General features: G+C 57.9%; 7 protein-coding genes across 7 annotated transcripts in view; 5 read left to right on the top strand and 2 right to left on the bottom strand.

The window, feature by feature from the left end:
• The window catches only part of PUNSTDRAFT_49580 (NAD-specific glutamate dehydrogenase), a 6,792-nt gene extending 5,419 nt beyond the window's left edge, over positions 1 to 1,373 (top strand). Inside the window, exons 17-19 of the mRNA XM_007379813.1 lie at positions 18 to 128; positions 210 to 934; positions 1,052 to 1,373. The gene's annotated coding sequence lies outside the window, so the exon portion shown is untranslated. The remainder of the gene's footprint in view (positions 1 to 17; positions 129 to 209; positions 935 to 1,051) is intronic.
• A 370-nt stretch (positions 1,374 to 1,743) lies between these two features.
• Positions 1,744 to 4,630, bottom strand: PUNSTDRAFT_96971 (N-acetylhexosaminidase; the record flags this gene model as incomplete). The annotated part of the gene is made up of 12 exons (XM_007379812.1): positions 1,744 to 2,244; positions 2,333 to 2,393; positions 2,458 to 2,535; positions 2,628 to 2,712; positions 2,793 to 2,841; positions 2,937 to 3,203; positions 3,341 to 3,437; positions 3,535 to 3,555; positions 3,656 to 3,805; positions 3,871 to 3,922; positions 3,994 to 4,031; positions 4,106 to 4,630. 12 exons carry the CDS (start codon positions 4,628 to 4,630, stop codon positions 2,006 to 2,008), a joined length of 1,662 nt encoding a protein of 553 aa, XP_007379874.1. The 3' UTR covers positions 1,744 to 2,005.
• A 6,646-nt stretch (positions 4,631 to 11,276) lies between these two features.
• PUNSTDRAFT_96969 (uncharacterized protein) lies at positions 11,277 to 12,332 on the bottom strand (the record flags this gene model as incomplete). Its single annotated transcript, XM_007379811.1, has 5 exons — positions 12,046 to 12,332; positions 11,880 to 11,989; positions 11,726 to 11,826; positions 11,423 to 11,666; positions 11,277 to 11,339 (listed from the first exon to the last, which is right to left on the bottom strand). Exons 1-5 carry the CDS (start codon positions 12,095 to 12,097, stop codon positions 11,277 to 11,279), a joined length of 570 nt encoding a protein of 189 aa, XP_007379873.1. The 5' UTR covers positions 12,098 to 12,332.
• Positions 12,333 to 12,761: 429 nt separating this feature from the next.
• Positions 12,762 to 14,838, top strand: PUNSTDRAFT_41968 (uncharacterized protein; the record flags this gene model as incomplete). Its single annotated transcript, XM_007379810.1, has 4 exons — positions 12,762 to 13,739; positions 13,802 to 14,236; positions 14,276 to 14,642; positions 14,795 to 14,838. The coding sequence occupies 4 exons, from the start codon at positions 12,762 to 12,764 to the stop codon at positions 14,836 to 14,838; spliced, it is 1,824 nt and encodes a 607-aa protein (XP_007379872.1).
• Positions 14,839 to 15,437: 599 nt separating this feature from the next.
• PUNSTDRAFT_41967 (uncharacterized protein) lies at positions 15,438 to 16,800 on the top strand (the record flags this gene model as incomplete). Its single annotated transcript, XM_007379809.1, has 3 exons — positions 15,438 to 16,028; positions 16,085 to 16,215; positions 16,608 to 16,800. 3 exons carry the CDS (start codon positions 15,438 to 15,440, stop codon positions 16,798 to 16,800), a joined length of 915 nt encoding a protein of 304 aa, XP_007379871.1.
• A 2,553-nt stretch (positions 16,801 to 19,353) lies between these two features.
• Positions 19,354 to 21,347, top strand: PUNSTDRAFT_96966 (glycoside hydrolase family 16 protein). The gene is made up of 5 exons (XM_007379808.1): positions 19,354 to 19,790; positions 19,891 to 20,083; positions 20,165 to 20,482; positions 20,558 to 20,717; positions 20,796 to 21,347. The coding sequence occupies exons 1-5, from the start codon at positions 19,624 to 19,626 to the stop codon at positions 21,020 to 21,022; spliced, it is 1,065 nt and encodes a 354-aa protein (XP_007379870.1). The 5' UTR covers positions 19,354 to 19,623; the 3' UTR covers positions 21,023 to 21,347.
• A 3,396-nt stretch (positions 21,348 to 24,743) lies between these two features.
• Positions 24,744 to 25,757, top strand: part of PUNSTDRAFT_81464 (NAD(P)-binding protein) — a 3,764-nt gene continuing 2,750 nt past the window's right edge. Inside the window, exons 1-4 of the mRNA XM_007379807.1 lie at positions 24,744 to 24,957; positions 25,035 to 25,138; positions 25,355 to 25,472; positions 25,643 to 25,734. Of these exons, the coding sequence (XP_007379869.1) occupies positions 24,849 to 24,957; positions 25,035 to 25,138; positions 25,355 to 25,472; positions 25,643 to 25,734 (423 nt within the window). The 5' untranslated portion in view covers positions 24,744 to 24,848. The remainder of the gene's footprint in view (positions 24,958 to 25,034; positions 25,139 to 25,354; positions 25,473 to 25,642; positions 25,735 to 25,757) is intronic.

The following is a 25,757-nucleotide window of genomic DNA, read 5'->3' as shown; positions in this document are numbered from 1 at the left end:
GGGGGGGGGTGGCGTACATGAGCAGGTGGGCGGTCAGGTTCTGGGCGGGCAGGTCGCGCAGTTCGGCGGCGAGCCCTTCGGTGAGGGATTTGATCGCGGCCTTGGAGGCGTTGTAGGCCGCGTTACCCCTGCGAACGAGCGCGTCAGTTCCGGTTTTGTTTTTTCTTTGGAACGGGACGGTTCAAGATCGGTTTTGGTCCCGGGCTCACGGAGGGTTGGTGATGCCTTGCTTGGATCCGGTGTTGATGATCACGGACTGGTTCTCTTGGTGGAGCATCAACTGTGTTGAGGAAGCGCGGGCGGCGAGCGTAAGTGGGGGCGCACCCGTGCTGTACACTACTAAACTATAGGGAGCGAGACGATTACGCACGGGCACGAACGTCTGCTGGACGTTGACGATCCCGAACACGTTGATATCGAACACCTTGTGCCAGACGTCGAGGCCGTCCCACGACGTGCCCTTCTTGCCGTCGATCGTGCCCAGGCCGGCGTTGTTGAACAGCACCGCGACCTACAACGGCGTTGAACCGCATTTCGCCCGTTTCGCATTGTCCCCCGGAATGAAGGAGGAGGAGGGATGCGAGATCACGCGATCGCACGCATGGTGGCCGGTCCGCGGGCGAGCGAGCGAGAGAGACACACACAGAGGGCAGGGGGGCAAGGGGAAGGGGGGGGAGAGGGTGGTGTCACGGGCGTGCGCGCCGGGCGGTGCGGAACGGGAAAGAGAGCGCTGCTCACCTCGCCCCAGGTCTCGTACACGCGCTCCTTCAGGCGTACGACGTCTTCGAGCTTGCTCACGTCGGTCGGGACGACGATGTGGCCCGGGCCCGGCGCGGCGTGCGGCGGGAGCGTCTTCTGGATCGCGGCGACCTCCGCCGCGACGAACTCGAGCCCGGCCGCGTTCACGTCCGCGAGCGCGACCTTCATCCCGAGCCTGTTGTGATTTTTGCGCGCACGTTAGCAATATGTTCATCGCGCGGGGAATCGGATTCGAAGGGGGGGGGGCGAGGAGGGCGACGTGGGGTGTTTGAAGCTCTCTCGATATACGCACTTGGCTATCTCTTTCGCGGCGGCGCGTCCGATCCCGCTGGCGGCGCCGGTGACGACCGCGACGCGGCCGGTGTGGAACACGGGGTGCATCGTCTCGTCGAGGGGCGAGAGGGCGTCTTCGGGGCGGAAGGACGTCGCCGCCGTGAATGGCGGGCGCAGCGGGCTCGGTCCACGGCTTCCCATTGGCATCGTCGGAATTTAGCGGGGGGCAGGGCTAGGAAGGCGAGACTGGGCGGGAGGCGACGAAAGGTCGGTCGAGTTTCCACGGCGATGGCAGAACAGATACGGATGTATATCTGGACGATCGGGATCCAGGAGAGTACGGCCAGTATATATGTATGTGCGGCCATGGGCCGGGGGTCAGGTTCGCTTATATAGTCTCGCCCTCGCGACTCGCCGCATATGACGTCGAAATGATCACAACGCGCCCGTCTGAGACCACTCGCTGCAGTACAACACCGTCTTTTTGGGGCACTTTCGATGGGAGAGAGAGACCAGCGGGCGCCTCATGGACAGGCAGGTGACGAGCAACGTGCGGTGGTTCTGCCGTCCCAGCTGTTTGTGTGCGTCCATTTCCCGGAGCTCGGCGTGCCCAATACGAGCGAGCGCTGGGCAAAACGTTGGACCGGATCCTAAGTACTGAGATCCGAGAGGCCGAATGGGAAAAGGCCTATCAACGGCAACTCGAAAGGTTTTACAATTCGAAAGACAGCAATCTCTCGCGCGACCGGCAACCAAATGAACTCGAACGACCGCGTATTACACACATTGACAAACGCATCGGTCCCCGACCGCGCGGCCTTCTCGATGGGATATCGATGAACGCCAGTCGCAACGAAAACAAAACCATGCCATGCCATGTCCTTGTCCTTGTTTTTTTCTTTGCGCCCTCCTGTCCTTTTTTTCTTCTTTCTCCCTCCAGACAGAGACACAACCCACACAAACACAGGGGGCTTCACGCCGTCAGATCGCACGCGAACGGCCGGAGCGCGCACCACGTCGGCTGCAGCGCGATCGCGCCGACGCCCCTCCGCCGCATCCGGAAGGCGAGCTCGTGCAGGCGCGCGAGCGCGCCCGTCACGTTCGTCCGCGAGGGCCCGCTCCAGAAGAGCTCCGCCGAGGCGGCGGCGCGCGGCCACACGATCGAGTCCAGGTTCGCCGGCGACGACTGCTCGGTCCACAGCAGCTGCTGTCCTGGAAAGAAAAAATAAAAATGAAAAATAAAGAGTCGATGGGCCGTCAGTCGATGACGATCGCCGATGAACGTAGTTACGGCTTTTACCTCCTAGCACCAGTTTCTGCTCTTCGGCGGTGAGGTTGGCGAAGGGGTCGAACGTGTACGCCTGTGATTTTTTTTGTGTCGAAAATCAGCACACAAAAAAAAAGGTGTTGCGTTTTTTTACGTACCCGTTGCCAAGTCTTGAAAGGATCGCACCAGCTGTTCGCTTCCGGATCGGACCCCAGCCATTCGCCAGCTCCGCAGTCCTGCAAAAAACAACAAAAATCGGCATTGCGGCGGCGTAAAACGATTTGGAAAAGAGAGTGAAAAAAAAGAAAGAAAAAAAAGCACACCGCACCAGGTAGAAATAGTCGGACGGCGCGTGCACCAGCCTGTACCCCTTCCGCACGATCGCTGCGGCGTTCTCGGAGCTGATCCAGACCCTGAATCATTCCGGCGTACCCTCGTCAGCTTATCGGCGGGGGTGGTGGTCCCTTACCCCTATAGCTTTGCCGACACTCACATCACCACCGTCTCGTTCGACAACGTGACGTTAAAGTCCAGCACCATCTCTAAACCACCCAGAACAAAAAAAAATCAATCATCAGCATACAACGCCCACCCAAGTAAAGAAAGAAAAAAAGAAAGAAAGAAAAAGCCGCCTCACCTTCCCACACGACGGGCGTCTTCCCGAGCTCCTCCAGCGCCCGATGGTTGTTCACCACGAACGCGCTCAACGCCTGCTCGAGCGTCCTTCCCGCCGCCTCCAGCTCGTCCCGCGTCGGCCCGTCCGTTTCGTAGCAGTTCACGTTCACCTCGTCCCCGCCCGTGCTGAACAGCGCGGACGGGAACATGCGCGCCGCGGCCGCGATCAGCCCGCGCGTGAAGTTGCGCGTCGCGGGCGAGGCGAGGCGCAGCTGGCCCGCGGGGGGTTCTAACAATTTATTATCGTTATTATTTTTTTGGTTTTTTTTTCGTCGTGAGTCGAAAGGGCGTGGAAGGGCAGAAAGAAAGGGGATGGGAGAGAGAGAGAGGCAGGCAGGCAGGCAGGCAGGCAGGCAGGTCTCTCACCGTTGGCGAAATCGGCCCAGGGAGCGGCTTGCGGGCACGCGACGTGCTCGGGGTGCGACTCGGAGATGATCGCGGTGTGCCCGGGAGTGTCGATCTCCTGAAGCGATTAGACCGTCAGAGAGAGAGAGAGAGAGATAGAGAAGGAAGGAACTCGGCGCCGAAAGAGTTCGGGGGTTCCGCCGCGCGCGACTTACCGCGAGGACGTCGATTCCGCGCTAAAAGGTACGGGCTCGGCTCAGCGTCACGTCGTGAAGAAAGGATCCGTAGGTTTCAGAAGGGGGGAGAGAGAAAGGGGGGGAGGAGAGAGAGACGTACGGCTGCGGCGTACGAGACGATGTGCGCCACGTCCGAGGGACCGTACACCGAGGAAGCGTCGTAAGCGCCCTTTCGCGATACTTCGGTAAAGCCCGGGATCTCGAGCGGGAAGCTCTGGCTGTCGACGACGTGCCAGTGGAGCTGGTTCATCTGAGAGACGGAGAGCTCATATGCGCGTGGGTTCTCCTATAGACGACGCGTTTGCGTGCGCGTACCTTGGCCCAGCTCATGGCGTCCAGCGTGCGTTCGATGTCGGATACCGGGAAGCTGACAAACTCATTTTTTTTCCGGTTTCTGGACGTAAAAGGGCACGTCGGCCCGCGTGCGAATGCACTCACAAGTGTCTGGACGTGTCGAGCAGGAGACCGCGGTAAGGCTGGCGAACATGGAAAATTTTTAAATACCGAGCGCTCAGAATCAAGACGAGAGTCTCTCTTGCAGCCCACGTACAAACTCGGGCGCGTCCTGTATCGCGATCGGCGCTTCGAGCGTATAGACCATCCCGTCCACCGTGTACCACAGCTGGCCGAACGTCGTCAATCCCCGGAACAGCCCGAGCGTCGTGTTCGCCGTCAAAGTCGCCGTACCGCCCCCGGCCGGGATCGCCAGCGCGTACGCGTCGTCCCGCGCCTCGAGATCCTTGATCGCCTCCTCCGAGACGCTCGCGACGCCGGCGCCGGCGCGCAGCGCGACGGTCAGCGTCGTCAGCTCGCGCGCCCGGCTGACGGCAGCGGCGTCCGAGGCGCCGCGGTCGGGGACGAGGCGCCCGAGGTTGTCCGTCCAGAGGTAGCTTTCGGTGCGCTTGACGGCCGCCTGGAGATCCGCGGGCGCGTGCGGTACGGCGACGCGGATGGCGAACGCGGCGGAGAGGCGGAGGGGCGTGGACCCGGTCTGGATGCGCGTCGGGAGGGGCCAGAGGGCGTGCGCGATCGGCGCGAGCGCCGCGGCGCAGAGCAGCGTCTGTCTGGGACGCATCGCGGGTGGGGTTGAGCGAGAGATAAGGAGGATCGGCTTCTCTGAGGGCGGGGACGGGTTTTGTAGGACGGCACTGCGACATCGACGGCTTCTCTCGTCTGCACTGGGCTGTCCCAGTCTCGGACCCATGCCTGCCCGTCGTCGTCTGACCCCCGTGGCCCCCGAGTTCTATCAAGCTTCGGCGCTTCGAGTCTCGACTGGCGTGTCACGGTACCCGGCGGAGAGGACGTTCGATATAGACGGATGCAGGCGTGTCCGTATAGATAACGCAGGAAGGTGATTCAAGCATGCGATGCGAAGCGCTCCTTGATGCATACATACACCTGCCCGTCCTGGTGGCCAATAGCACGACTCCTAACGTCGCTGGCTTATGCAAGTCGTAGAGACGTCTTCAGAATGATCGTATGGCTGATATGACGTGGACGAGTTATTGAGGGAAGGCCAAAAAGCGCTACCGGTTACCGCGGTGGCGCTCGTGTCCTCTGTCCTGAACGCCCCCCATGTAGTACTTGTCTCAACCTGTTATCAAACCCCTAACGTACGGTCGAACCCCGTACCGGTATCCGTCTGGTGCATACTACTTCGACGATCTATCTAGACCTCTACCCCTCTATTCGCCCAACAGTAACTTCGTCAACCCCCGTTTTCACGACCTGCAGCTCGCAACGCACGGTGATCGTCGGCCAGCGTTCGCGCGTAGAGTCGTCGAGGGGATCCAGCAGCTCGATCAAGGGGACGCATTTTCCAGTTCCCGCCGCGCCAGTGCTCCGTGCTTCGTGCTGGTCGGGCGCGGGATGATGAACTAATAGATGGTCACGGGCGCGCGACAGTTGGTCCGCATGGTCGATCAATGGGTTTGCGGGTTGACTCCCGTACTATATACACCATACTGACTGAACTCAAGGTTGCCCCACATAGTGCTTCACTTAGTCAAGTGCAAACTCGCGCAGATATGATCTCGAGCTACTCGACGCTGGGGTAATCGCTGAACGCCTTAACGCTTATCAGTGTCATCTTGCAGTTTGGATCCAATCTGGATAATACTACCTCTCTTCTTACCACGACGGGATCTTCATCGCAAACGAGGGACGTATGTAGCAGCCACGACTGAAGCTAATCGTGAAAGATAGGCATGCATATTCGTATGGTTCCCTTACAAGTCATTCTTACGTGCGCTGCGTGGCGCTTCCCGAGGCTGCCCCAACCAACAATTCCCTTATCCTCCGGCCGTGCAATCGCGCTGTCACCAAAGAGAGCGGCCTACACCCGTTTTCGTCCTCGCTGATCACATCGGCTCCGTGATCGATGAGGATCCTGACGACCTCCTCGCACCGCCCGCCGCGCCAATCCCTGGTGACCGCGACGTGCAGCGCGGTCCCTTGCGCGCTTCTTCTGTCCACGTCGGCCCCGTGCCGCAACAGCAGCTCCATCAGCCTCGGCTGCCCCAGCTCCGCCGCGACGTGCAAAGGCGGGCTCCCGTCCGCGCCCGGTGCGTTCGCGTCCGCGCCGTTCTCCAGCAGCAGCCGGACGATCTCGGCGTAAAGGGTCTCTCTGTCCCTCTTGATCGCGATGTGGAGCGGCGCGCGCTTGCGGGACGCTCGCGCGTCCGGATCCGCGCGGAGCTCGAGCAGGACCGCGACGAGCGCCCTGTCTCCTCGCTCGGTCGCCACCTGGAGCGGGGTCAGACCGTCTTCCAGCGCGTCCACGTCTGCGCCGTGCCGGACCAGGAGACGGATGACAGCCTCGCGGTCACGACGACGAGCGTCCGACATCTCGGCGACGAAAGACCTCGAAGCGGCGTGGAGCGCGTTGCTCTCCACCGTCTCTCTGCTTCCGTCTGCGACCCAGCGCGCATAGTACCCTCGCGAATCAGGATGCGCCCCGCGTTTGAGGAGCATATCGACGACGTCCTTGCCCCCGCTTCCCGCTGCCATGTACAGCAACGAGCACCTCCCCGCGCCCACCGCGTCGTCGACCGCGGCCGCGGCATCGAGCCTCCTCCGGACGAACGTCGCAAACTCGGTCGCGGCGAGCTGCGCCATAGCGTCCGACAGCGTCTCCGAGCCGAGCGGATAGCCCTGCGCGAAGAGCCGGTGGACGACCTTGAGGTGGCCCGCCTCGAGCGCGAGGTGCAGCGCCGCGTTCCCTTTAAAGTTCCTCGCGTCCGGGTCGGCGCCGCGCTCGAGGAGCGCGTCCACGATGTTCTCGCGCCCGCGGTACGCGGCCGCGTGCAAGGGCGTCTCCCGCGCGTTCCCCGCTTGCACGTCGGCGCCGTGGTCGAGCAGCAGTCGCGCCACGGCACGGTGCCCGTCGCGGGACGCGAAGTAGAGCGCGGTGCCCTCGCGGTCGCGCCCGGCGTCGATGTCGGCGCCGTGGCTGAGCAGGATCCGGACGACCTCTTCCTGCCCGTGCTCCGCCGCGACGTGCAGTGCCGTCATATATCCGACCTCCTTCCGGATGTCCGCGCCCCGCTGTAGGAGGAACTCGACCAGCCGACAATGGCCGCGCATCGACGCGGCGTGCAGCGCCGTGCCGCGGGCCCCTCCGGGGAAGTTGACGTCGGCGCCTTTCTCCGCCAGGAGCCAGGCCGCGATGTCTTCGAGCCCTTCGTACGACGCGTAGTATAACGCCTGATGTTCCTTGGCTCGTCCCCAGACGTGGACATTATAGAACAAGACGGTCCATTGGGCGAGAAGCGTTCCGTTCGGGTCGAACACGTCCCGGAGAGTGTGCGTTATGCGCGGAGTCGTTGCAGATTTACTCAGGTCGGAATGGAAAGACCAGTACTGCACCGCGTATGGCACCAAGGGAAAGCTCTTCGTGAGATGTTTCCATATCTCAAGGTGAACCAGTTGTGGACGCTGGCTCTGCAGTATATGAAGAAAGATGGCCAGGCAACTTTGCGTTATGACGGCGTGGATAGCGGGAGATTTGACGATGGGACATAACTCTGGAGAGCATTCTGATAGCAGGAACTCTTTCACTGATAGGTGCGCTAGTTGGACGAGAAAGGTGTTATCGTTGTACTCGTACGCTAGCCGCGTCAAGGGCTCAGATGGTAGATTGCGACGATCCAGCTCCGTGATCGGCATGGCGATCAACAGGCCCGAGCAGATGACCAGGACGTCGTGTTCATCCCGAAGTTCGTCGTCCGAATCGTACTCTTCTTCATCGTCTTCGGGTATGGCCGCGACGGTGGCGACTTCACGTAGTGTAAGTGGTCTTTGAGAGAACAGGATCCATTGCAAGATTCGGGCAGCGACTTTTAAGTGCCTCGGAGCGATACTGCCTAGGATCCGCTTGTACGTTTGACTCAACGTAGGCGGCAAGTCCGCGAGCGCCTTTTTGAGCTCGGATATCGTGCTCAGGCATTTCCGGAGCTCGTCCAGCTGGCATGCTACCCATCGAAACCTGTGATCATTAAGGTGTCAGTATCCCGCGGTCAACGGCGGGATTTCCGACTCCGTTCTTGTTCCGAACTCACATCCCATGCGCGCCCGTGATCATGGCTGTCTCGATCAGATCCCTTCCCCTTTCACCCCATCTTCCAAGACAGGGTTCACTGTGCAAGCGATTTCGAATATATACCTCGATGTCTCGATGAATCAAAGTGTCTTTGAGGTCTATGCCATCCCACTGTGTAGTCAATAACCAGGCGGATATATCAGGCTCCGGTCGGCTGGTAACCAAAACGTGAACATGATCGAGTGGAGGCTCCGCAAGACATTGTAGAAAACGAAGCAGCATGTCGCGATTGTGGGGCGGGCATTCATCAAGGGCATCGATAACGACGTACGTATGAGAGAAGAGTCGGGATGTTTCTCTCAGCGTCGACGCGAGAGAGTAGATGTCTGGTTGATCTAAACCTCGACGGCAAGTTTCGTAGAGCCTCTGTACCGCCGCTGGAGGAGAAGTGCATAGCCATATGAGCTGCATGACCAGCGAGGCCAATAGGTTTCGGATCGATTGCTTTTCCTTGTCAGAGAAATCGAAATAAAAGTAGATGATAGCGGAGCCGGTCGGACATTCCGTTTTTGCGGCTTCGATAGCGGCAGAGCTGTTCCCATAGGTTTGATCAGTGGTGTCTAAGAGAGTTGATTTCTGACTCACCACAAAATAGTCTTTCCGGAACCCACTAAAACATCCCTCAGCGAAAGACCATACACCAACGTAGATCCACATGCTCACGAGGGCCGTGGACCCAAAGGTATGACCTCTCACTCATCCATTGCCGAAATGTTGGGCTCGACACAAACCATTGACAAGTTTCGATATCTCGTGTATCACATGCCCGCCGATGATTTGACGAAGAGTCCGGCACGCTGAGCCAGTTTTGAATCTGGCGAATGAACGCACGATCTATGGCCATGGTCAAGCAGGGGTTCAGGATGTGCATACTGGATCATGCTACGTACGGCGTGCTGCTTCCGCGCCCTCGCTCTGATCGTATAATTCCCTGCCCAGTTCTCGCCTGAGATCTACGACTAAAATATTTAGGACGTAGAAGCATTCATGTTGCTATAGTAGATGAAGAAGGACATACCTTTGTGTCGGCGCAGTTCCTCTTCGAGCGTATCTAACACGGCTTCTTCCACGTCTGCATCCTTCTGGCCAGCTACAACAAGTCAGGCATCATTCAAGGTTTCGATGATATGAATACTCACAAAGTATCATGGTCCGTAATGTCCCTAGGGCGGCGTTCACCGCGGTGAGGGTCAGAACCGGTACCAGAGAGACTTCTTGCTGCGACAAGCGTTCCAACCTCGTCATCAGCTCTAGTATGTCGTTCTTCCTGCGGAGTAGGCGACGAAAATAGAACCCTGACTACGATTATCGTCTCCGCTGTTGTACACCTTGGATGATCTCACCTAAGCGACCGTGCTTCAGCAACTTCGTCACAAGTCCGAGTGTCGCAAGCAGCTGCGCCAGAAATTGCACGATGATGGTCCGAACGACGTGCGTTATTCGGTTCTCTAGACGAACTACCAGTCGCCCGAGAAATATTTGCAGGCAATCGAATACTTCGATTACTGCGTCATAGCTGTGACCATTCTGCGTGGTCTAGGACAAGTGTTATCGATATGACAAGGAAGCAGGAGACCCGACGGAGACCTTCAGCAAAATGCGAATGGCTGCCGAGTTTGCTCTTGCTGGTGGGCATTTCTAGCCAGCATTAAATTAGCGACTTGTCAGCGATGACGGCATGAACATACCGCCAATAGACCTTCACCAAGGATTTCCGAGAGTTGATGGACAATGCCAACGACGGGCCGGACCGCGCTCCTCAACTTCTCTTCTCGCTCTCGATAGTCGGTGAAGGCTCCGTGTTCATACGCGACCAGCCGTAGCAGGTTGTCCGGAGTGTCGACATCTGTGATGGCGTATCGAAGGGAGGTGGCAGTATGCTCCTTGTATTGTTTGAGTGCTTCTTTCCAGATGTCTTCGAATCTGCCCGCCGCGCTTGGTGTGACTGGCGACGCTTCGTTCATCCCGATCCTAGGAAGGGGCTCTTTTTGCGGGAGAGTATTGTGGTGTAAGGCAAGACGCTGGAGAAGACAGGATCGGGTTCCAGGGTGCAGTGACCTCTGATATAGCCTGGTGGAGATTGGCGATGCTGCAACAGACGGAACTGTATGAGAGGACAGCCCAGTTCTGAGAAGAACAGAAAGATCAGGCGGGCACACCGTCGTCGTTCAAAACACTCAGGACTGGGATACGGATCTTGGAGCATCCGGCATTCCGATGTGGTTTGCGCCTATACGTGGCTGTATAAGGCGATGTCGTGACTGGCGGCGAAGCGAAGGACTCAGCTGCAGTCGAAAACTGTTATCAGTGGGTGAAGCGCATGAGAAGAGAAGCCTGCGGGGGAGCTTCGATGTATGAAGGAGTACTGAACCTTCACCAGGGTCCCAAACTCTCCCAGAATGAAGGTTCTGAACCCCAACGACCTTGACCGTGCCGCGCGATCAAAAGCATGCAGCACAGCTGGCAACCTTAGAAGTTTCGAACCCATGATACAAGATTATCGAAGGTGAGTGCGGAGATCTAAAATTGATTTTGCCGGCGCCATAAGGCGATGAGAATCACTCTTTGGAAGCATGGCACATACGCGGCTTTTAGTGCCAAAGGGTGTCGCAGAAAGAATGTACGGGATGCGATGGCGATGATATAGGGCACCGCGTAAGCCCCCTCGAGACACTGACGGCAAGTCGCTGCTGGCTGGCTCACCGTATCCCGAGCGGGCGCCACAGCCTGTGGCGCCCGTTCGGGATACGGTCTGAGGTTAGGTTGCGACCGTACTAAATCTGTTCCAAGATCAGAACATACCTTAAAGCGCCGGTGCGGACTCCTTCGTCATACGCAACATCGTAGGGCGGTGTAGACGACACGATAACCCATCATTACCGCCATGAGATGGCTGGTGCCATAGATTGGCGTTGAAGGATTGGTATCGCTGCATCGCTGCTCGTGGCAACTGTGAACAACAGGACAATCGCGTCGTGTGCTCGACCGCGTTCCGAAAGCTCATCGGTGCTTCCGATTCTCGAGCTGTCTTGGAGAGAAAGCAACTGATTGAACCAGCGGAGAGTGACATCACAGAGGCACATCCAAATCAACACGAGACCACGTTACATCCCGACAGTGTCTAAAGTTGCGTCGCAAGCGCGTTGACCTGCGCGATTTCAGCCGCCGATGCACCCACGGCGTTCTATGGAACAATACATCAGTCTGCTAGTTCTTCAGGAGGACGAAGCGAGACGGAGATCTCGACTGCAGCAGACTACAACGAACCTTAGTGACCTTTCCTAATTGATGCTCGACCGTATCCGCGACGTCTAGCGTCTGACCTTGCGCCGTCTTCACGCGCGCGATCTGGAACTGCAGGAAGAACTTCGGTCCCTTGAGCTTGGTGAGGAGAACGGAGGAGTTGGGCTGCGAGCGGGTGCCGGCTTCGAGGGCAAGGTAGTCATTCAGTTGATTCTGGAGCGTAGTGAGATCGGCGGTCGCCGGATCTGAGGGGGTGGCGAAGGTTTGACTGGGAACAGTTCGGGCGCGTTAGATGACGACAGGGGAAGACAAGGGGATAGGACGAACAGTGCAAAGCCAATGGGTGATAGATTGGACTTCTGGAAGTCGATAGTGCTGTAGGCGATACCGCCTGAGATGAGGTCGGGTACACCAGGCGCGACTTGGACCTGAGACGTTGCGTGTTAGTGAGACCGGTCGACGGCGACGCTGGACCACGCACCGCGGTGTTGCAAGTCACCGCATTCTCAATGGCGGGTAAGCCATCGGCGACCTCGGCGGGTAGCGCGACGGATCCGGTAACAAAGCAAGGATTCGCCCGTCGAATTGGGGCTGCGTCGCGGTGGCATTGTCAGTCAAGGCCACAAGGAAAGGACGACGTGGCGAACCTGCCGTCGCAGACAATGCCAGCAAGAAGAACGCCAAGAGAGTTACAACCATATCAAAAATACAGACGACCTCTATTTGACTGCGTATCCGAACGAAGGGCTTGTGAAGGAACAGTGTCGGCAACCAGTCCGGAGCACCAGGCTGAAGCAAACGAACGGACGACGAGCAGAAGTGACACTGATGGCAGCGAATGTGTTCGGATTTTATACCGTGCCGCTGGAGATTTAGCCATGAGACCGATGTCTGGGCACCATATCCAAGCGTCCTTTGGAATAATCCTATGTTTCCATAGCAGAGTGAACCGAGTAAAGCGCGCGATCACTTTTCGCGGTAAATCCTGCCGAGCCGGCCGAGAGCACAGCCACTTATAAGCGTGGGTTTCTTGTCTGCGCTCGACATCCAGCATGGCGTTGTTTCCCTCACGGTGCTAAAGTCCGTAACCCGGGAGTACTCAGATCTAGCTCAGGATACTAGAAGATCCCTCGAGACTGCTATAACATGGCCACATGAGCCTGTAACCCGACGGATACCCTTGGATGATCGATGAGCGGTGGCATCTGGGACACACCGGTGGCGCCCTAAACAAACGAGTGTGGCCCATGGCCAGCATCTGGTATATATTACAATGCCTTGCTTATTTCTGACATATCGCCTTGGGCAATGCTCAAGAGAACCCCGCAAGCCGTTGCTTTGCGTTAGGTCTACTTAACAGCTCATGCTCGGGGTCCGCTCGTCCCAGTATCTTGCTCTGCATCCTCAGGCTATGCTCTCCTCCACTCACACAGACGGCACAGACCGCGGAACCTCGATTTTACTCAAAACGGCAACTCTGTCTACGACGCTCAAGGGCTTTAGTACGTCGTCGACGAAAGAAGGGACCTGGGCCTACGACGTTCCTTCACCCCCGTCATCGGAGAGTATCACATCTGGCTCTAGTCTTGACGACAGCGCAGATGCCTCCGCCACTCATGCACTGAGGAAGCCTTCGACGTCGGTCCCGACAACCACCTCGAGCTGGTACCTCATCCCGAACGTGAACACCACCAGTGCGCCGAAGACGCCTCCGGGACTCACTCTCAGCGTCCGACGCATCTCCCCCCGTGCCGCTAAAGCCCGTCTCATGTGGCTGCGAGCGAACGGTCGCGTACCCCCGGACTTCTCCGCTTGCCGCCCTAGCAGCACTCCACCTCCACCTCCGCCCCTTCCCTGGCCCTACATCGCCGCCAGCGACGCCGATTACTGCCCCTCGTTCGTTGAGTTTCCCGCAGCGCACCAAACCAATATGGAGACGATCGAAGATTGGGTAGCGGTTATGATCCCTGGGATCGCGGCTTCGCACGCCATCACTATACGCACGGTGAACCCAACCTCCTTCCCCGCGTTTGCGTTTGCCTCGGGCGCTAACGTCGCCAAAACTGGACCAACTCGGCTCAACACCGGCAAGTGCAAAAAGCTGGCGCTTCGGCTCGTCAATAGCGAGACGTATTGGTCGTCTCAGACGTTGAACGATCTCGCATGGGCTTTTATCAAGCATGCGACGGACACACAACACGCACGCCCGTTTGCCGCCGCTCTGTTCGCCAAGACGGTGCGCGACCAGCTAGCTGAAACGGCAGGACAGTGGGTCGCCCGCGACTTCGTGGGAAGACTGGAGAACAACGCGATGACCCGTTTTGCGTCCCAGTGGTACTCGGTCAGTGCTCGCATTTGACATGACCTGATCATGTCTTTGGGCTGACAGAACGCGATCTTCAGGGCAATCGATACTCGATCATGCGCACCATAAGTGCGCGTGGGGAAGTGCATGGCCTGGAGACCTATCGCAAGGGCGCCCACATCAGCACGCTCATCGGCTTGCTATTCAACTACGGATTTCTCAAAGCTGAGTGCGTCGTTGCGTGCTTGCAGGTCCTCATGGCGGAGATGACGCACGTGGAGCATCTTCTCGCAGTCGAGCGCATCGTGCGGCATTGCGGGCGCGACGTGTGGAGAGCGCGGGCCTCGCGGACGCGATTTCATCTGGACAATATCGTCGGAGCACGGTTGAAGGGGGCGCACGGCGCAGTAGACTTCGTCAAGCTGCTCCGGGGCCGAGTAGAGGAACTAGCCTTGAAAGCGGGTACGTGGCAGGGGTGCAGTATGTTCCGAGGAAGTCGATGGACGAGGCAGGCATTGTACGAGGTATTCCACGTGAGTTGTTTCTTGCTAATTCGGCCGGGCGACTGGTAGTTGACACCCGGTTGGGCTTCCCAGAACATTGCAGAGCATGTAGGAATCTGGTTCGCCAAGCAGTTCATGGAGGTGGATGCGATGACTCTTGCATATGCGCGAGCCGATTACAGAAAGAAAAAGGCCGCCCGGACACCGTTGGGTGTTACCAGAGGAAGCCGGCCAGATATCGACTGCAAGAGCTGGCCCTGCAGCCCGGAGACGGCCCAGGCGACGATGGTGAAGGCGGGCTGGATTCCCGCCGTCGTTGAGGTCCCAACTGGCGGAGGAAGTCTCCCTTGCACGCCCACGCCCGCGAGGATCGTGCCTCCTAAATCGGGCAGCATCTTTCCTTCGCCAACGGGGAAGTCGGCTGTTGGTGAAATGAGTATGCATTAAATATACCACAACGAAACCGATACGCTCATTCACAGTTACAACTTAATAGCGAGTACACGATCTGTAAATTATGATCTCCGATAACTATCAACAATGTTCATTTTTGGCATCAACCCTTCACTTGTGTCGCAATCTGCCTAGAAAAGCATAGTGCGCCACAACACGCCGCGCGCTACATCAAGTGATCGATAAACTACTCGGAGGGAGCTCCTCCTCGCTGCAGCCAGCGAGGCGACCGCCGCCCAAGAACTTGCACCGCCGCACGTGACCTCTTTCGCGGCTTGTGGACCACGTCGACACAGGTCGACACACCGCTGCGGCTACGCATAGCACAACGCGCCGCGCCCTACATCAAGCGATTGATAGTTCCTTTGCCCTTTGACATCGATGTCTCCGGTCCTGGTTTCGTGACTCTCCGTTGCTTGTCAAGAGGACTGACGATGATAGGATCACCAGTGCACCACACCAAGCACATGTCGTGGGCGAAGACATGCCGCGGTGGTCTCTGCTCTTGTTGACAAAGTGGCCTTTCGGCGTGTGGCCCTTCTATGCTCTGTCCGCCATGTGTTATGTTGCGGACAATGCTGGCTGGTAATTGCAAAGACTGTGCGGCCTTTGTGGCTACTCAGGCCACCGCCCGCTTAAATGCTATAAGACGCATTCGACCCTGTCAACACCCCCGTCTCTGCACCTCTCCAGGCGATCCTTCTACAAGACGCAAGCTGAAGTCATGCGCTTAGCCTCGCCATCCTCAACGCATCCTCATCCTATGCAGTCCGCTTTCATGTCGACCCCGAACATACCCGCCTGCTTGACGACCAAGGGGCCTCGCAAAGGCGACCCTAGCGAGTCGGCAGATTATATGGCGGGCTGGGGGTTATACGCCAATTGGCCTCAGCTGACAGACGTGCTCATCCGTACAATCGTGCTACCCTATCAGGAGTTTCTCATTCGCCGCAGTTCCATCATGCGGGATGGTAGAGCTCACGTCTGGCACAGAGACCTCATCGAGGGCATCTCCGCCACCGCTTCGGGCCTTCGTATTCAGTCGTCCATCCTTAACGAACCCCTGTCACTTCTACAGGCAGCACGACACAACAGCATGTTCTTGGCCACCATCACGATGAAGAAGCTTATTGTAAGACCTCAACTGGATCTGTCCCACGTCGAGTTGCTGGACGAACTTGCCTGGCAAATTCTGCTTCGTGCCACCAATCCTGTCACCGGTTCGCCGAAGGAGGCAGCGGTATTCGCAGCCATTATATACGCCGGATTTCAGGAGAAGGAGGAAAAAACGGGGAAACCCGCGGACTGCCTATTCCGACACCAGTTGCAGATCAATGTGATGACTACGTTTGCGGCTCTGTTTTACCATGTGAGTCGCTCGTTCGAACGGTTCACCTTTGATTGTCGAGCTCATTGAACGCACAGCGGAGCGAGTCCTCGATACAAGCTGCTGCTATGGGTCATACGCGCTTCAGGCTGGAAGACGCCGTCAGCTCATTAGGCTACCTCGCTCAGTTCGTCGGTGCACTCTACAACGTCAGGCTGCTCGATCCTGAGTGCGTCTTGGCGTGTTTGGAACTGTTGCTGGCGGACATGCATCGCATTGAGCATGTTCTCGCGGCTGGTGCGATACTTGGGTGGTGCGAGAGAGATCCGTGGACGTCGCGCTCACCAGGTGCCAACATGAAGCTCAATCTAGGGCAGTCATATGAGGGGAAGGTATGGCCGCAAGGAGCGGATGAATATCTAAAGGCGTTCAAGCGCGAGGTTGCCGTACTCAAGGCTAAGGCAGGAATGGCAAAGGACAAACGCCTTTTCATGCTTCCCCAAGCGCAATTTCCGCAAGAGTTATTGGAAGCGCAACAGGCGAGTACTTCTTTTCATCTCATATGCTTGAGAAAGGCAACTGAGTAAAAACATGGCAGAGGGTATCGGCCCATGTATCTAGACTGCAGTTCAAGATGCCCCCGCAGGAAGATTATGATTGCAGTACGCCGACTACCGCTACTGTTCCCATCACGCCTGTTACGGACAGTCAGCCGCCCACACCCGACGTGTGGCTTCAAGATTATGACTCGCACCCGCATCCAGGAGTCCTGATCCTGCCTGAGGGTTGTCGTGTACACGTGCCGGGACAGTGATCGTCGATGCGGAGATTATGAGCGCTGTTCACTGGATCTTGCAACATATAGGGATAACTCGTTTCTCCTTTCGCGCATTTAGCACCCAGCTCCCAATAATAGATTCATGCTTGAGGAGCGTGCTTCTGTATGAAAAAAATTCGCCTTACATCTCGTTATACGCTTCGAACAACTTCTTACCGCGATCCTCAGATCTCTCATGTACCTAGCAGTTGGCACCTGTGGTGGAGCGGTGTAATCGTGAAAGCTTCGAAAGTCGACAAACGATCTTGCGCAGTTGATCTCACCAGCGACTCAAAGACCGTCTGATTTGAGCCGCGAAGAGGCTACTCTCTTCCCGACCAAATCGCTACCAGGTCAAGCCCAAAATACTCGCCCATTGCGAGTTCGTCGAGTTCCACCAGCGGAAACGTGAATAGGGAACGGTCGAAGAAAACGAGCGGATCTGACCAACGGCGGACGAGGAAGTGCGATCGGCTTGTCGTTGATCTCTCAAACTTGATATGATGCCGCAACTCCCGAGGGTGGCTGTCCCAGGCCGGCCCCCACGCCTTCAACAATCCCGAGGAGCCTGTCAAGCCGGTTGGATGTAGCGAAACACCTCCGGCGTTGCACCAGGAATCCCAGTTGTGCGTAGCTTACTCGCGTCGGATCGCTACGTGTATCTCGAGCGTCCTAATCTCGCGCTTCAAGCCCGGATTCATCAGAATCGGTCATCTTTTCATCAATCAAGCCAGTCAAGTCTGTAAGCATTTGAGTTCATGTGATGTCCGTAACGTAGCTGTCGTTCGATGAACGCGCCCCAGCGTCGATCGATCAGAAAGTAACGGCATCCCTGAGAACGCCTGGCCCGATGTGGCGGGAAGTCCGCGCTACGCCCGCAATGTGCTCCGGCGTCGGCATGTCAGCAACGATATCGGCGTGCAAAGTTGTCCGAATACGTACTACGCCGCAGGAGTACAAGTCGAGAGAGTTTTTTTTTTTTTGCGCGCCCAAAGGCGTTGTTGACGATGTTTCGCCTCAGCCGATAATGCTCCCATATAAGTATGATCAGGAGATTCTAAAAACGAAGCGTTCAACGGGCCACGAACTGCAGGCTGGCAGTTAGCGCCCGGAACGTTTCCCCGGCCCTTTTGTCGCGACTCCGGGGGGGTCGGGGTGGGGGGGGATTCGTCTCTCCCTTGGGAATCGCGCCGTCTGTCCAGTCGTCTGGGGCGGATTAAGTACGTGCGGTCGATAGCATAGCATACATGCTATCGTGACGCAAAATATACGGAGCTTTCTGGAATCGATCGCCGAAGCCTCCGAGGCCGTTTGACCCGACGAAGAGAGTAAGTAACCACCAAGCGTGTCTGAGCACCCGCGCCGGATGTTGCATGTTTAGCCCATATAGCTTTCGCGGCGGGGGGATCCTTCCCCTTCGTGCGGAGATAATGGCGATAACCGGATGCGAGATCATTTCGTCCGATTATATATGTAAGGCGCCGATTCGGCGCTGCCGATTTCGTTTCGGGGCGTTTATCGCTTCTAGCACGGGTGCGAGCTCGCTTTGGCCCGTTGGTCTGGCAAGGTATGCGGTGGGCCTTTGAGGCCAGAGAAAGGGATAGCCAGATGTCGGAGCAAGCACGCATTTGCAAGAGAACGAGTTTCGTGACAGGCCGGTGTATGATGTACAAAAAAGTCTGTATGACGAGGCAAAGGTGAATAGGTCCGCGGTGCCGTCGGTTGCTGCAACGTTCTCGCAGACTCGGGAAAATCTGAATATGGACCCTGAACGAGCTAAGAGGAATACGTCTTCGGAAAACTCGAAGGCGGGAGGGCCACCATGAATGCGTCCCGAACGAGAACAACCGGCGGCCTGGGCAATCCAGACAAGCCCGCGATTCCATTAAGATTCCCTGGGCACTTTCCGCGCCGGCCGATTATGATGTTCCATCGAACGGAAGGAATAGCTGGAGATGTCTCATCGCAATTAACCTTAACATGCCATTGGGCCAGCGGTGCCGACAGAGACGGGCCGTCCAGGGGCGACCATGCGGGGTTGACGGTTACGAGCTCCCTATCGCCCTCGATGATAGATGTTCTTGGAACCTGGGGAATGGCATCTTGATGCGTGCGCGGTCTATTGTACGAGGTGTGAAGATGGCGGACGAAGGTGATCCAGGGCTGGGAGTTTATAGGATCGGCAGTTTCAGAGTGTAATGCGGCTGCGAGCAGTTCGTTGTCTCCTTAGTCTGGATGTCGGGACGCTGTCGAGTTTGTACTAGCGAGTATGTAGCACAGCGCTCGACGCCTGTAAAACACCACAGCGAAGTCTCAAAGAACACAGGGGTTGGCGAATGAAACATCGAGGAGTGCTCGGACGCGGATCCCTTCGAGCCTGACGTCGGGGACACGTCGGTGCAAAGTCACCCGAAATGCCATCCCAAATGCGGCAGTTTCACCGCCCCATTCGTCGCATTTGCCCGATTTGAGCCTTCCAAACCGGGAGATTCTCCCGAGCGCTGCCAATGGCCATCGCTGGTGCTCCCGCGTCGGCGCTTCCCTCGCTCCGCAAACGCCAGTTCCTGCCAGGCACGCCGTCGACCGCCCCCCCGTCGTACTCGCCGGGCTAGCCCTCCTCTGTTACATTTGTGTACACCGCCCGCATCGAACTCTGTCCTTGTGCTGGTTATAAGGACAGCTCTGCCTCTGCGTGAGCGTTCTCCCCTCGTCGGTCCGGTTCGTGACGCGTCGACCCTCCCTCCGCCCTTGTCGTCGCAAATATCTCTCTGCGTCCCTCCGGCTTTCGTGGTCGTACGCTGTTTGTCCACAACGACTACGATGTTAGCGTCCACCTCCAGGATCGTTGCGGCCGCCGCAGGCGTCTTGGCCCTCGCCGACGCCACGACGGCGCAGTACCAGATGGTGAAGCAGTACCAGGGCGAGAACTTCTTCGACGACTGGGTGTTCTACAACAAGATCGACGACCTCACGCACGGATACGTCAAGTGCGTGTACCTTATTGATTTTTTGCTTCCGTCGTTCCCCCTGCCTCGATCATCCGAAACCCGTCGGATACTGACGTATATGGGCATTGGCGTGACGTAGGTACGTTTCGGCGAAGGACGGACTGAAAGACCGGCTCGCGATCGTGAACGACGCGGGGAACGCGATCATGCGCGTCGACAACAGCACGGAGGTCAAGTTCAACGGTAACCGGAACAGCGTGCGCATCACGTCCAAGGACCGGTATACCGTCGGCAGCCTGTGGATCGTCGACATGCTACACGCACCCTACGGCGTACGTGTATACTCCGCTCTACCATCCTTTACCTCCCCCGTCCCCTGAACCCGTTACCTTTCTTTCTCCTCGTCGCTGCAGTGCTCGGTCTGGCCCGGGTTCTGGTCCACCGCGCCATCTTGGCCCTCGGGCGGCGAGATCGACACGTTCGAGGGCGTGAACGGCATGGTCCAGAACCAGATGTCGCTCCACACCAACCCGGGCTGCACCCAGGTGAACCCCGTGCAGACGTCGACGCTCATCAACTCCACCGACTGCGACCACCTCGCGAACGCCAACTCGGGCTGCACCGTCACGGACCCGAGCGTCGCGAGCTACGGCCCCGGGTTCGCGCAGGCCGGGGGAGGGGTGTACGTGACCGAGTACGCGGAGGAGGGGATCAGCATCTGGTTCTTCAACGTGCGTTTTTACTTTTCCCCCCCTCGTTCTTTCGCTGGGTGTGCCGTGTTTCATATTTTTTGCGATGTACAACAGCGCTCGTCGATCCCGGATGCGATCAAGTCCAATGCGTCGACGATCGACGCGTCGAGTCTCGGCACGCCCGTCGCCAACTGGCCCACGGGCGGATGCGACATGAGCACGTTCTTCGCCGCGCAAGAGCTCGTTTTCGACATCACCCTCTGCGGCGATTACGGTCAGTTACCCGCTCTCCCCCCACCCCGCGCCCCCTTTTTTTTCTTTTTTGATTTTTTGATGCGACGTTACGTTACAGCCGGCCAAACGTCCACCTTCGCGCAAACCTGCTCCGGCGAGTGCTACCAAGACTGGGTGCTCGGCCCGCCCTCGAACTACGACACGGCCTACTTCGAGGTGCAGTGGCTCCGCGTGTTCGGCACGACGCGGAACACCGTCGTCCAAGGGAGCGGGGCGGCGCCGGCCACCGCGGGCACGTGGCTCGCTCCGCTCCTCGTCGGCGTCGTTGCGGCGCTCTTGTGGTGAGGAATACCGCACGTACGGCCTGTGCTTACTTACCCCCCGTCTCGGAGACTCTGGGTGGTATAGACTCGCGTTCGTCCGTTCGTTCGTTCGTTTCGTCACGCTCTTCCGACCGCTCTCCGCGTCCTGCGCCCCACGTTACATTCGCTGTCGCTGTCTCGTTCTCTCCCCCCATTCCTATATCACCCGTTCGTTGCATCGCAAAGAAAAAAAATAATCTATCGCCAGAATGTATGTAGCCTAGTAGCTCGGACTTCTTTTGAAAACGCGCTATGTTTACTGTAACACGCTGTACGGCGATATGGACTAATTTAGCTAGACTTTTCACCCGGAAACGAGCATAGAAAATGATTAAGGGGCCTTGGAGGAGTTTTTCAGGACGAGGTGCCTGAGTCAGAAGATTCTGTTCCGCCTTTTGGGTCTTCGGGTGAGCGGGCAAAGTGGGGGCGGGGCGCCTTTGCGGATAGATAGTATCAGAGTCATTCCTTGCCAAGTTCAGAGGAAGGCAATCGGGTGGCCAGCACGCGTATGTACGCGTACGGATGTCGGTTATTGCACGGTCGGCGTGTTTGTACGGGGGGTTGTGTCGTTTGATCGCCGCTCCCTCAGTATTACGGTTAGAGGATCTGCGAGACGAACGCTTGCTCGGAATCGAAGGCACGAGGCACGGACTGTACCGGTGTCGACGTACGTACGTACGTACGACCTTCGTTGGTTCCTCTTTGGTCGCATGGCGTCGCGCAACGTTCCGCCCCCCCCCCTCTCTCTGGTCCGAGATGCAGGCCATACGCAGGAGGTGGGTGCATGCGCGTGTTGTTTCGACGTACTTGAACTTGCCGGACAGGAGCAAGTTAAGGGCAATTCATCGAGTATGTCATCGGCGGCCTCGTTGCGCCGTGCGGTGCGAGCGGGTATCGTATACTTACGAAAGTCGGGGACAGCATGGCCCTCGCCATCGAGATCCGTTCCTGTACATACATGCTGTCGTTTTTGCCAAGGAAGAAGGTTCGGTCGGAGGCCGCCGCCGCCAACGACGAGTCGGCGTAACGTAAAAAAACCGCAACCCGTAAAACGTGACGACGAAAATCCGTCCGGTGAGACAGACGGCGTAAACGCGTATGTAAAACGCGATGGCGATCTCGCGGCGGAGCTCCCGTTTGTTCGAGGCCGGCGGATCTCGATCTTGCGCTATTGGGACCCGGTCTGGGAATCTGGATGACGGTATATGGAGAGACTGGGGATTCACCCCTTGGGAGGGGATTCGGGAGAGAGAGAGAGAGAGAGAGAGAGAGAGGGAAGACTGGACGGTGGCGTCGAGGCGGAGAGAGAGAGAGAGAGAGAGAGCTGCGGTGGGAGTTCATATCGAGGGCCGAGACAGGACGTTTGGCTTGGGAGCGCTCGTTTTCCTTTTCCAACGTGGGTGCGGTGATCGTTTGATATGCGCAGGAAATATTGGGCCAGTGGCGTGAGATGTAGACTGACTGACGGACGGACGACATCCTGCCGCGAGCGACGCTGGGTAACGATGTGTGCGGCGCCTCCGCTCCGACATCATCTTCGACGAAAGATGAGAGAGAGGATGTTGGATCATTATCGTGGGATTTTTCCTCATTTTCGCTGAGATGAGATGAGCGGGCTATGTCGTGGGACAGCGTAGCGTGGCATGAGCGGGGGATCCAGATAGAGAGAGAGAGAGAGAGAGAGCAGGAAACGAAACCCGGGAGGCCGTTTCCTCGGCCTGATGCAATCGAGGGTCGCCCCCCAGGGGGGGGGGGGGGCATGCGCGCGAAACGTCGAACACGGAGAGAGAGGGGCGCTCGAAGCGCGGCCGGTGCGTTGCGCGGGCAGGTAAAGCAGGTATGTTGCTGAGATCGTCCCGGTTTTACGAGATGTCCCAGAGCAGATCACCCCTGCGATACTACTACCTAGTTACTGCACGTGGCGCAATCCGTGCCAGAAAACCTGGGGTTAGCTTGGAAAAAATCGACGGTGCCCGCCTCGTGGACGCGGAGGAACTGCATGCACGGTCTTTTGTTTCAATGGCGCGAGATCCCGCCACCCCTCGTCGGCAATCTACCTACCTACCTACCCCCCGCCCCGAGTTCCGCTCAACTGACCCATTCCGTTGACCCTGCCGTTAATACCGGGGAAGACCCTCTTTCTGCACGAGCCGCGTATATATCCTGCGGAGAGAGCGTACCCACTGACCTGGTGAGACTGCGAGAGCTAGACCGACGCCTCGTGCGCTCGGTGTATAAAATCTGGAAGATGCGTGTGGGGACGTTTTGCTGAACGGGATCATCCTGTGCAGTAAAAGTCGCCGGGACGACGGAACGAGGGCCAGCTTCAATATAACAGGGTTACTCAGTCAACGTTGTCCGCGTGTTCGGAAGGTTGCATTCCTGCGAGGCTGGCGGTGGGAAACGGGGGGATGAGCTTCTCGTGCGTCGTTGCAGGAAGATTATGTACGTAAGGTACGCACGTACGTACGCCCTTATGAAGTCGTGCCCGATGGAAAGATTTCGAGAGCCAGATAGGGTCGGTCTTTCGGCTTCGCGGGGGACCTTCGGGCTCTATAGTTTTTCTTTTTCGGGATCTCCCTTACGACTTCGTCTTTACTACACGCGCGTCAACGTGCTTGATGTTGCGATTCTGTATGTCGTTGCGAGTAAATGATAACATATATGGTCTGTGCGTCGTTCGTGGGGATGTATCAGCGTGTCTGCGGGACTCGTCTCAGCTCGGGGAGATACGGGAGTGGTAAGGGCGATATATGACTCTGAGAGGATGGCTAGAGTACATAGTGGGTCGGTGGCGCATCCCGTTTGTGAACTTGATATGAAGCGCGATGATGGATCCAGGGCAAGGCCCGGGGATCCACAGATGCGCCCCGCACTTGCTCGATCGGGCAAATGCGAAGGTCGACACATTATTTCCGCCTCCGTTCGCGTCACTTGGCGTCGCTCGAGACTCGCGCGTCGCCGCAAGCAACCGGTTCCCGACGCCTTCTGTTTTAGAGTTTGGGTCTTAGTTCTGGAATGTCTCGGCACATTTGTCGCCGCTGCTTTGCCGTTCGACCCACCCACACGGTCGCACGTCGTGGCGTTCAAAATTTGTCGGGAAGACACAGAGAGAGTCCCAAATTGTGATGTTTCGCGGAAACGCGACGCGCCGCCACGTTCGCGCGTGGCCGCGTCGTTTCCCCTCTCTTTCCTTCATCATGCATCACGCCCCGTGGGACGCTATGAACACCATCCGGGAGCTCTCGCCGCCGCCGCCAGGGTCTGGCGACGGCGACTGACAGCGAGTGGAAACCCGGGCCAATCTGTGCGGATCCCCAGGAGGGTGACATAACCGGGCTTGCATAAGTAGCCAGGGGGGCGCGTTTCGACCAAAAGCTCGCGCTCGCCCCAACGCCATCGCGACGATCGCGCTCGATAGTTTGCACGAGACGGCCACGGCCCGCCTGCTTGCTCGCTTACTCGGCTCTCGCGCTTCCGGCCTTCGCCTGACGACGGCGGAAGACACGACGACGACGACCGCCGTCCGATCGCCCTCCGCACCCTCGCCTTCTTCTTCTTCGCGTGTCGGGCTGCTGCTTCGCTCCCGAGCACCACGAGAACGCCGGCCGGGCTTCGATCCCGTCCTTCCCCTCCTCACCCGCACTTCCGCGCCGTCCTCCACGCCTCCTCGCAAGCCTATAAAACCTCCTCCCCTTCGCGTCGCCACGTTTCCGAGCATTTTCCCTCCTCCTCCTCCTCCTCGTACTTGGCTACGTCCTACGATCACGCGCGGACGCGTAAAACGGCCCTTTCCCGCGACCGCGACCATGTCCTTCCAGTTCGCCCATTCGAGCGCTATGCCGGAGCCCCAGATCTCGCTCGACGCCCTGTACGACGTGGACGGTATGGTGGCCGTCGTCACCGGCGGAGGCACCGGTGAGCCTTGTTCGCCCGTCCGACTCCCCCTTCCCCCCACTCCGCAGGTTCTCTCTCACCCGCTGATCTTTCTAAAGGTATCGGCCTCATGATGGCCAAAGCACTCGAGCACCACGGCGCGACGGTATACATCTTAGGCCGCCGACTCGACAAACTCAAAGCCGCTGCCGCCGAGCATAACGTACGTTTTGGCAATTGCGTTCCCCCCAAAAAAATTCACAACGCAGATCCTGACATGTATTCCCTTCTGCGCCCTCCCTTCTCACCCCGGCCCCAAACCCTTTCTCTCTCCCTCGAATCTTAATCCTGCAACCTGCATCAAACGCGAAAACAACAACAAAAACGCCACTTACATCATCGATTCGGCCGTTCGTCTACGCGCGCACACCCCATAAAGACGCACGGCAAGCTGCTCCCGCTGGTCTGCGACGTGACATCGCAGTCGGACCTTCTCGCCGCCGTGTCCGCCGTGCAAGCCCGCCACGGGCACATCAACCTCCTGATCAACAACGCCGGTCCGTATACCATACGTACCCCCCCATTTACCCCTCTCCGCCGTCCGCAGCTCCTCGGACCTTTTTTTTTCAGCAAGCGCACCAACTTCCACTTTTTCGCGCATATATATGCCCCGACATCACATGATTGGACGATCTTCTGACATATCCCCCCAAACACGCCGTTATAGGCATCGCGAAGAACCTCCTTCCGTCGAATCTGGCACTGACGCCGCCGCCGCCGCCGCCACAACCCGCTACCACCACCAGCCCGACGCACCTCGTAAGTCCTCGGATCATCTCCCC

This window comes from Punctularia strigosozonata (genome assembly GCF_000264995.1).
Source record: "Punctularia strigosozonata HHB-11173 SS5 unplaced genomic scaffold PUNSTscaffold_2, whole genome shotgun sequence".
NCBI classification, from domain to species: Eukaryota; Fungi; Basidiomycota; class Agaricomycetes; order Corticiales; family Punctulariaceae; genus Punctularia; species Punctularia strigosozonata.
The sequence above is the reverse complement of the archived record's forward strand: the minus strand, read 5'-3'. Positions and strand labels throughout refer to the sequence as shown.

Coding starts and splice junctions, on each gene's coding strand:
- PUNSTDRAFT_96966 (XM_007379808.1), top strand. CDS start 19,624: ATGTTAGCGTCCACCTCCAGGATCGTTGCGGCCGCCGCAGGCGTCTTG. Junction 19,791..19,890: donor CTCACGCACGGATACGTCAA/GTGCGTGTACCT, acceptor GGCGTGACGTAG/GTACGTTTCGGCGAAGGACG. Junction 20,084..20,164: donor TGCTACACGCACCCTACGGC/GTACGTGTATAC, acceptor TCGTCGCTGCAG/TGCTCGGTCTGGCCCGGGTT.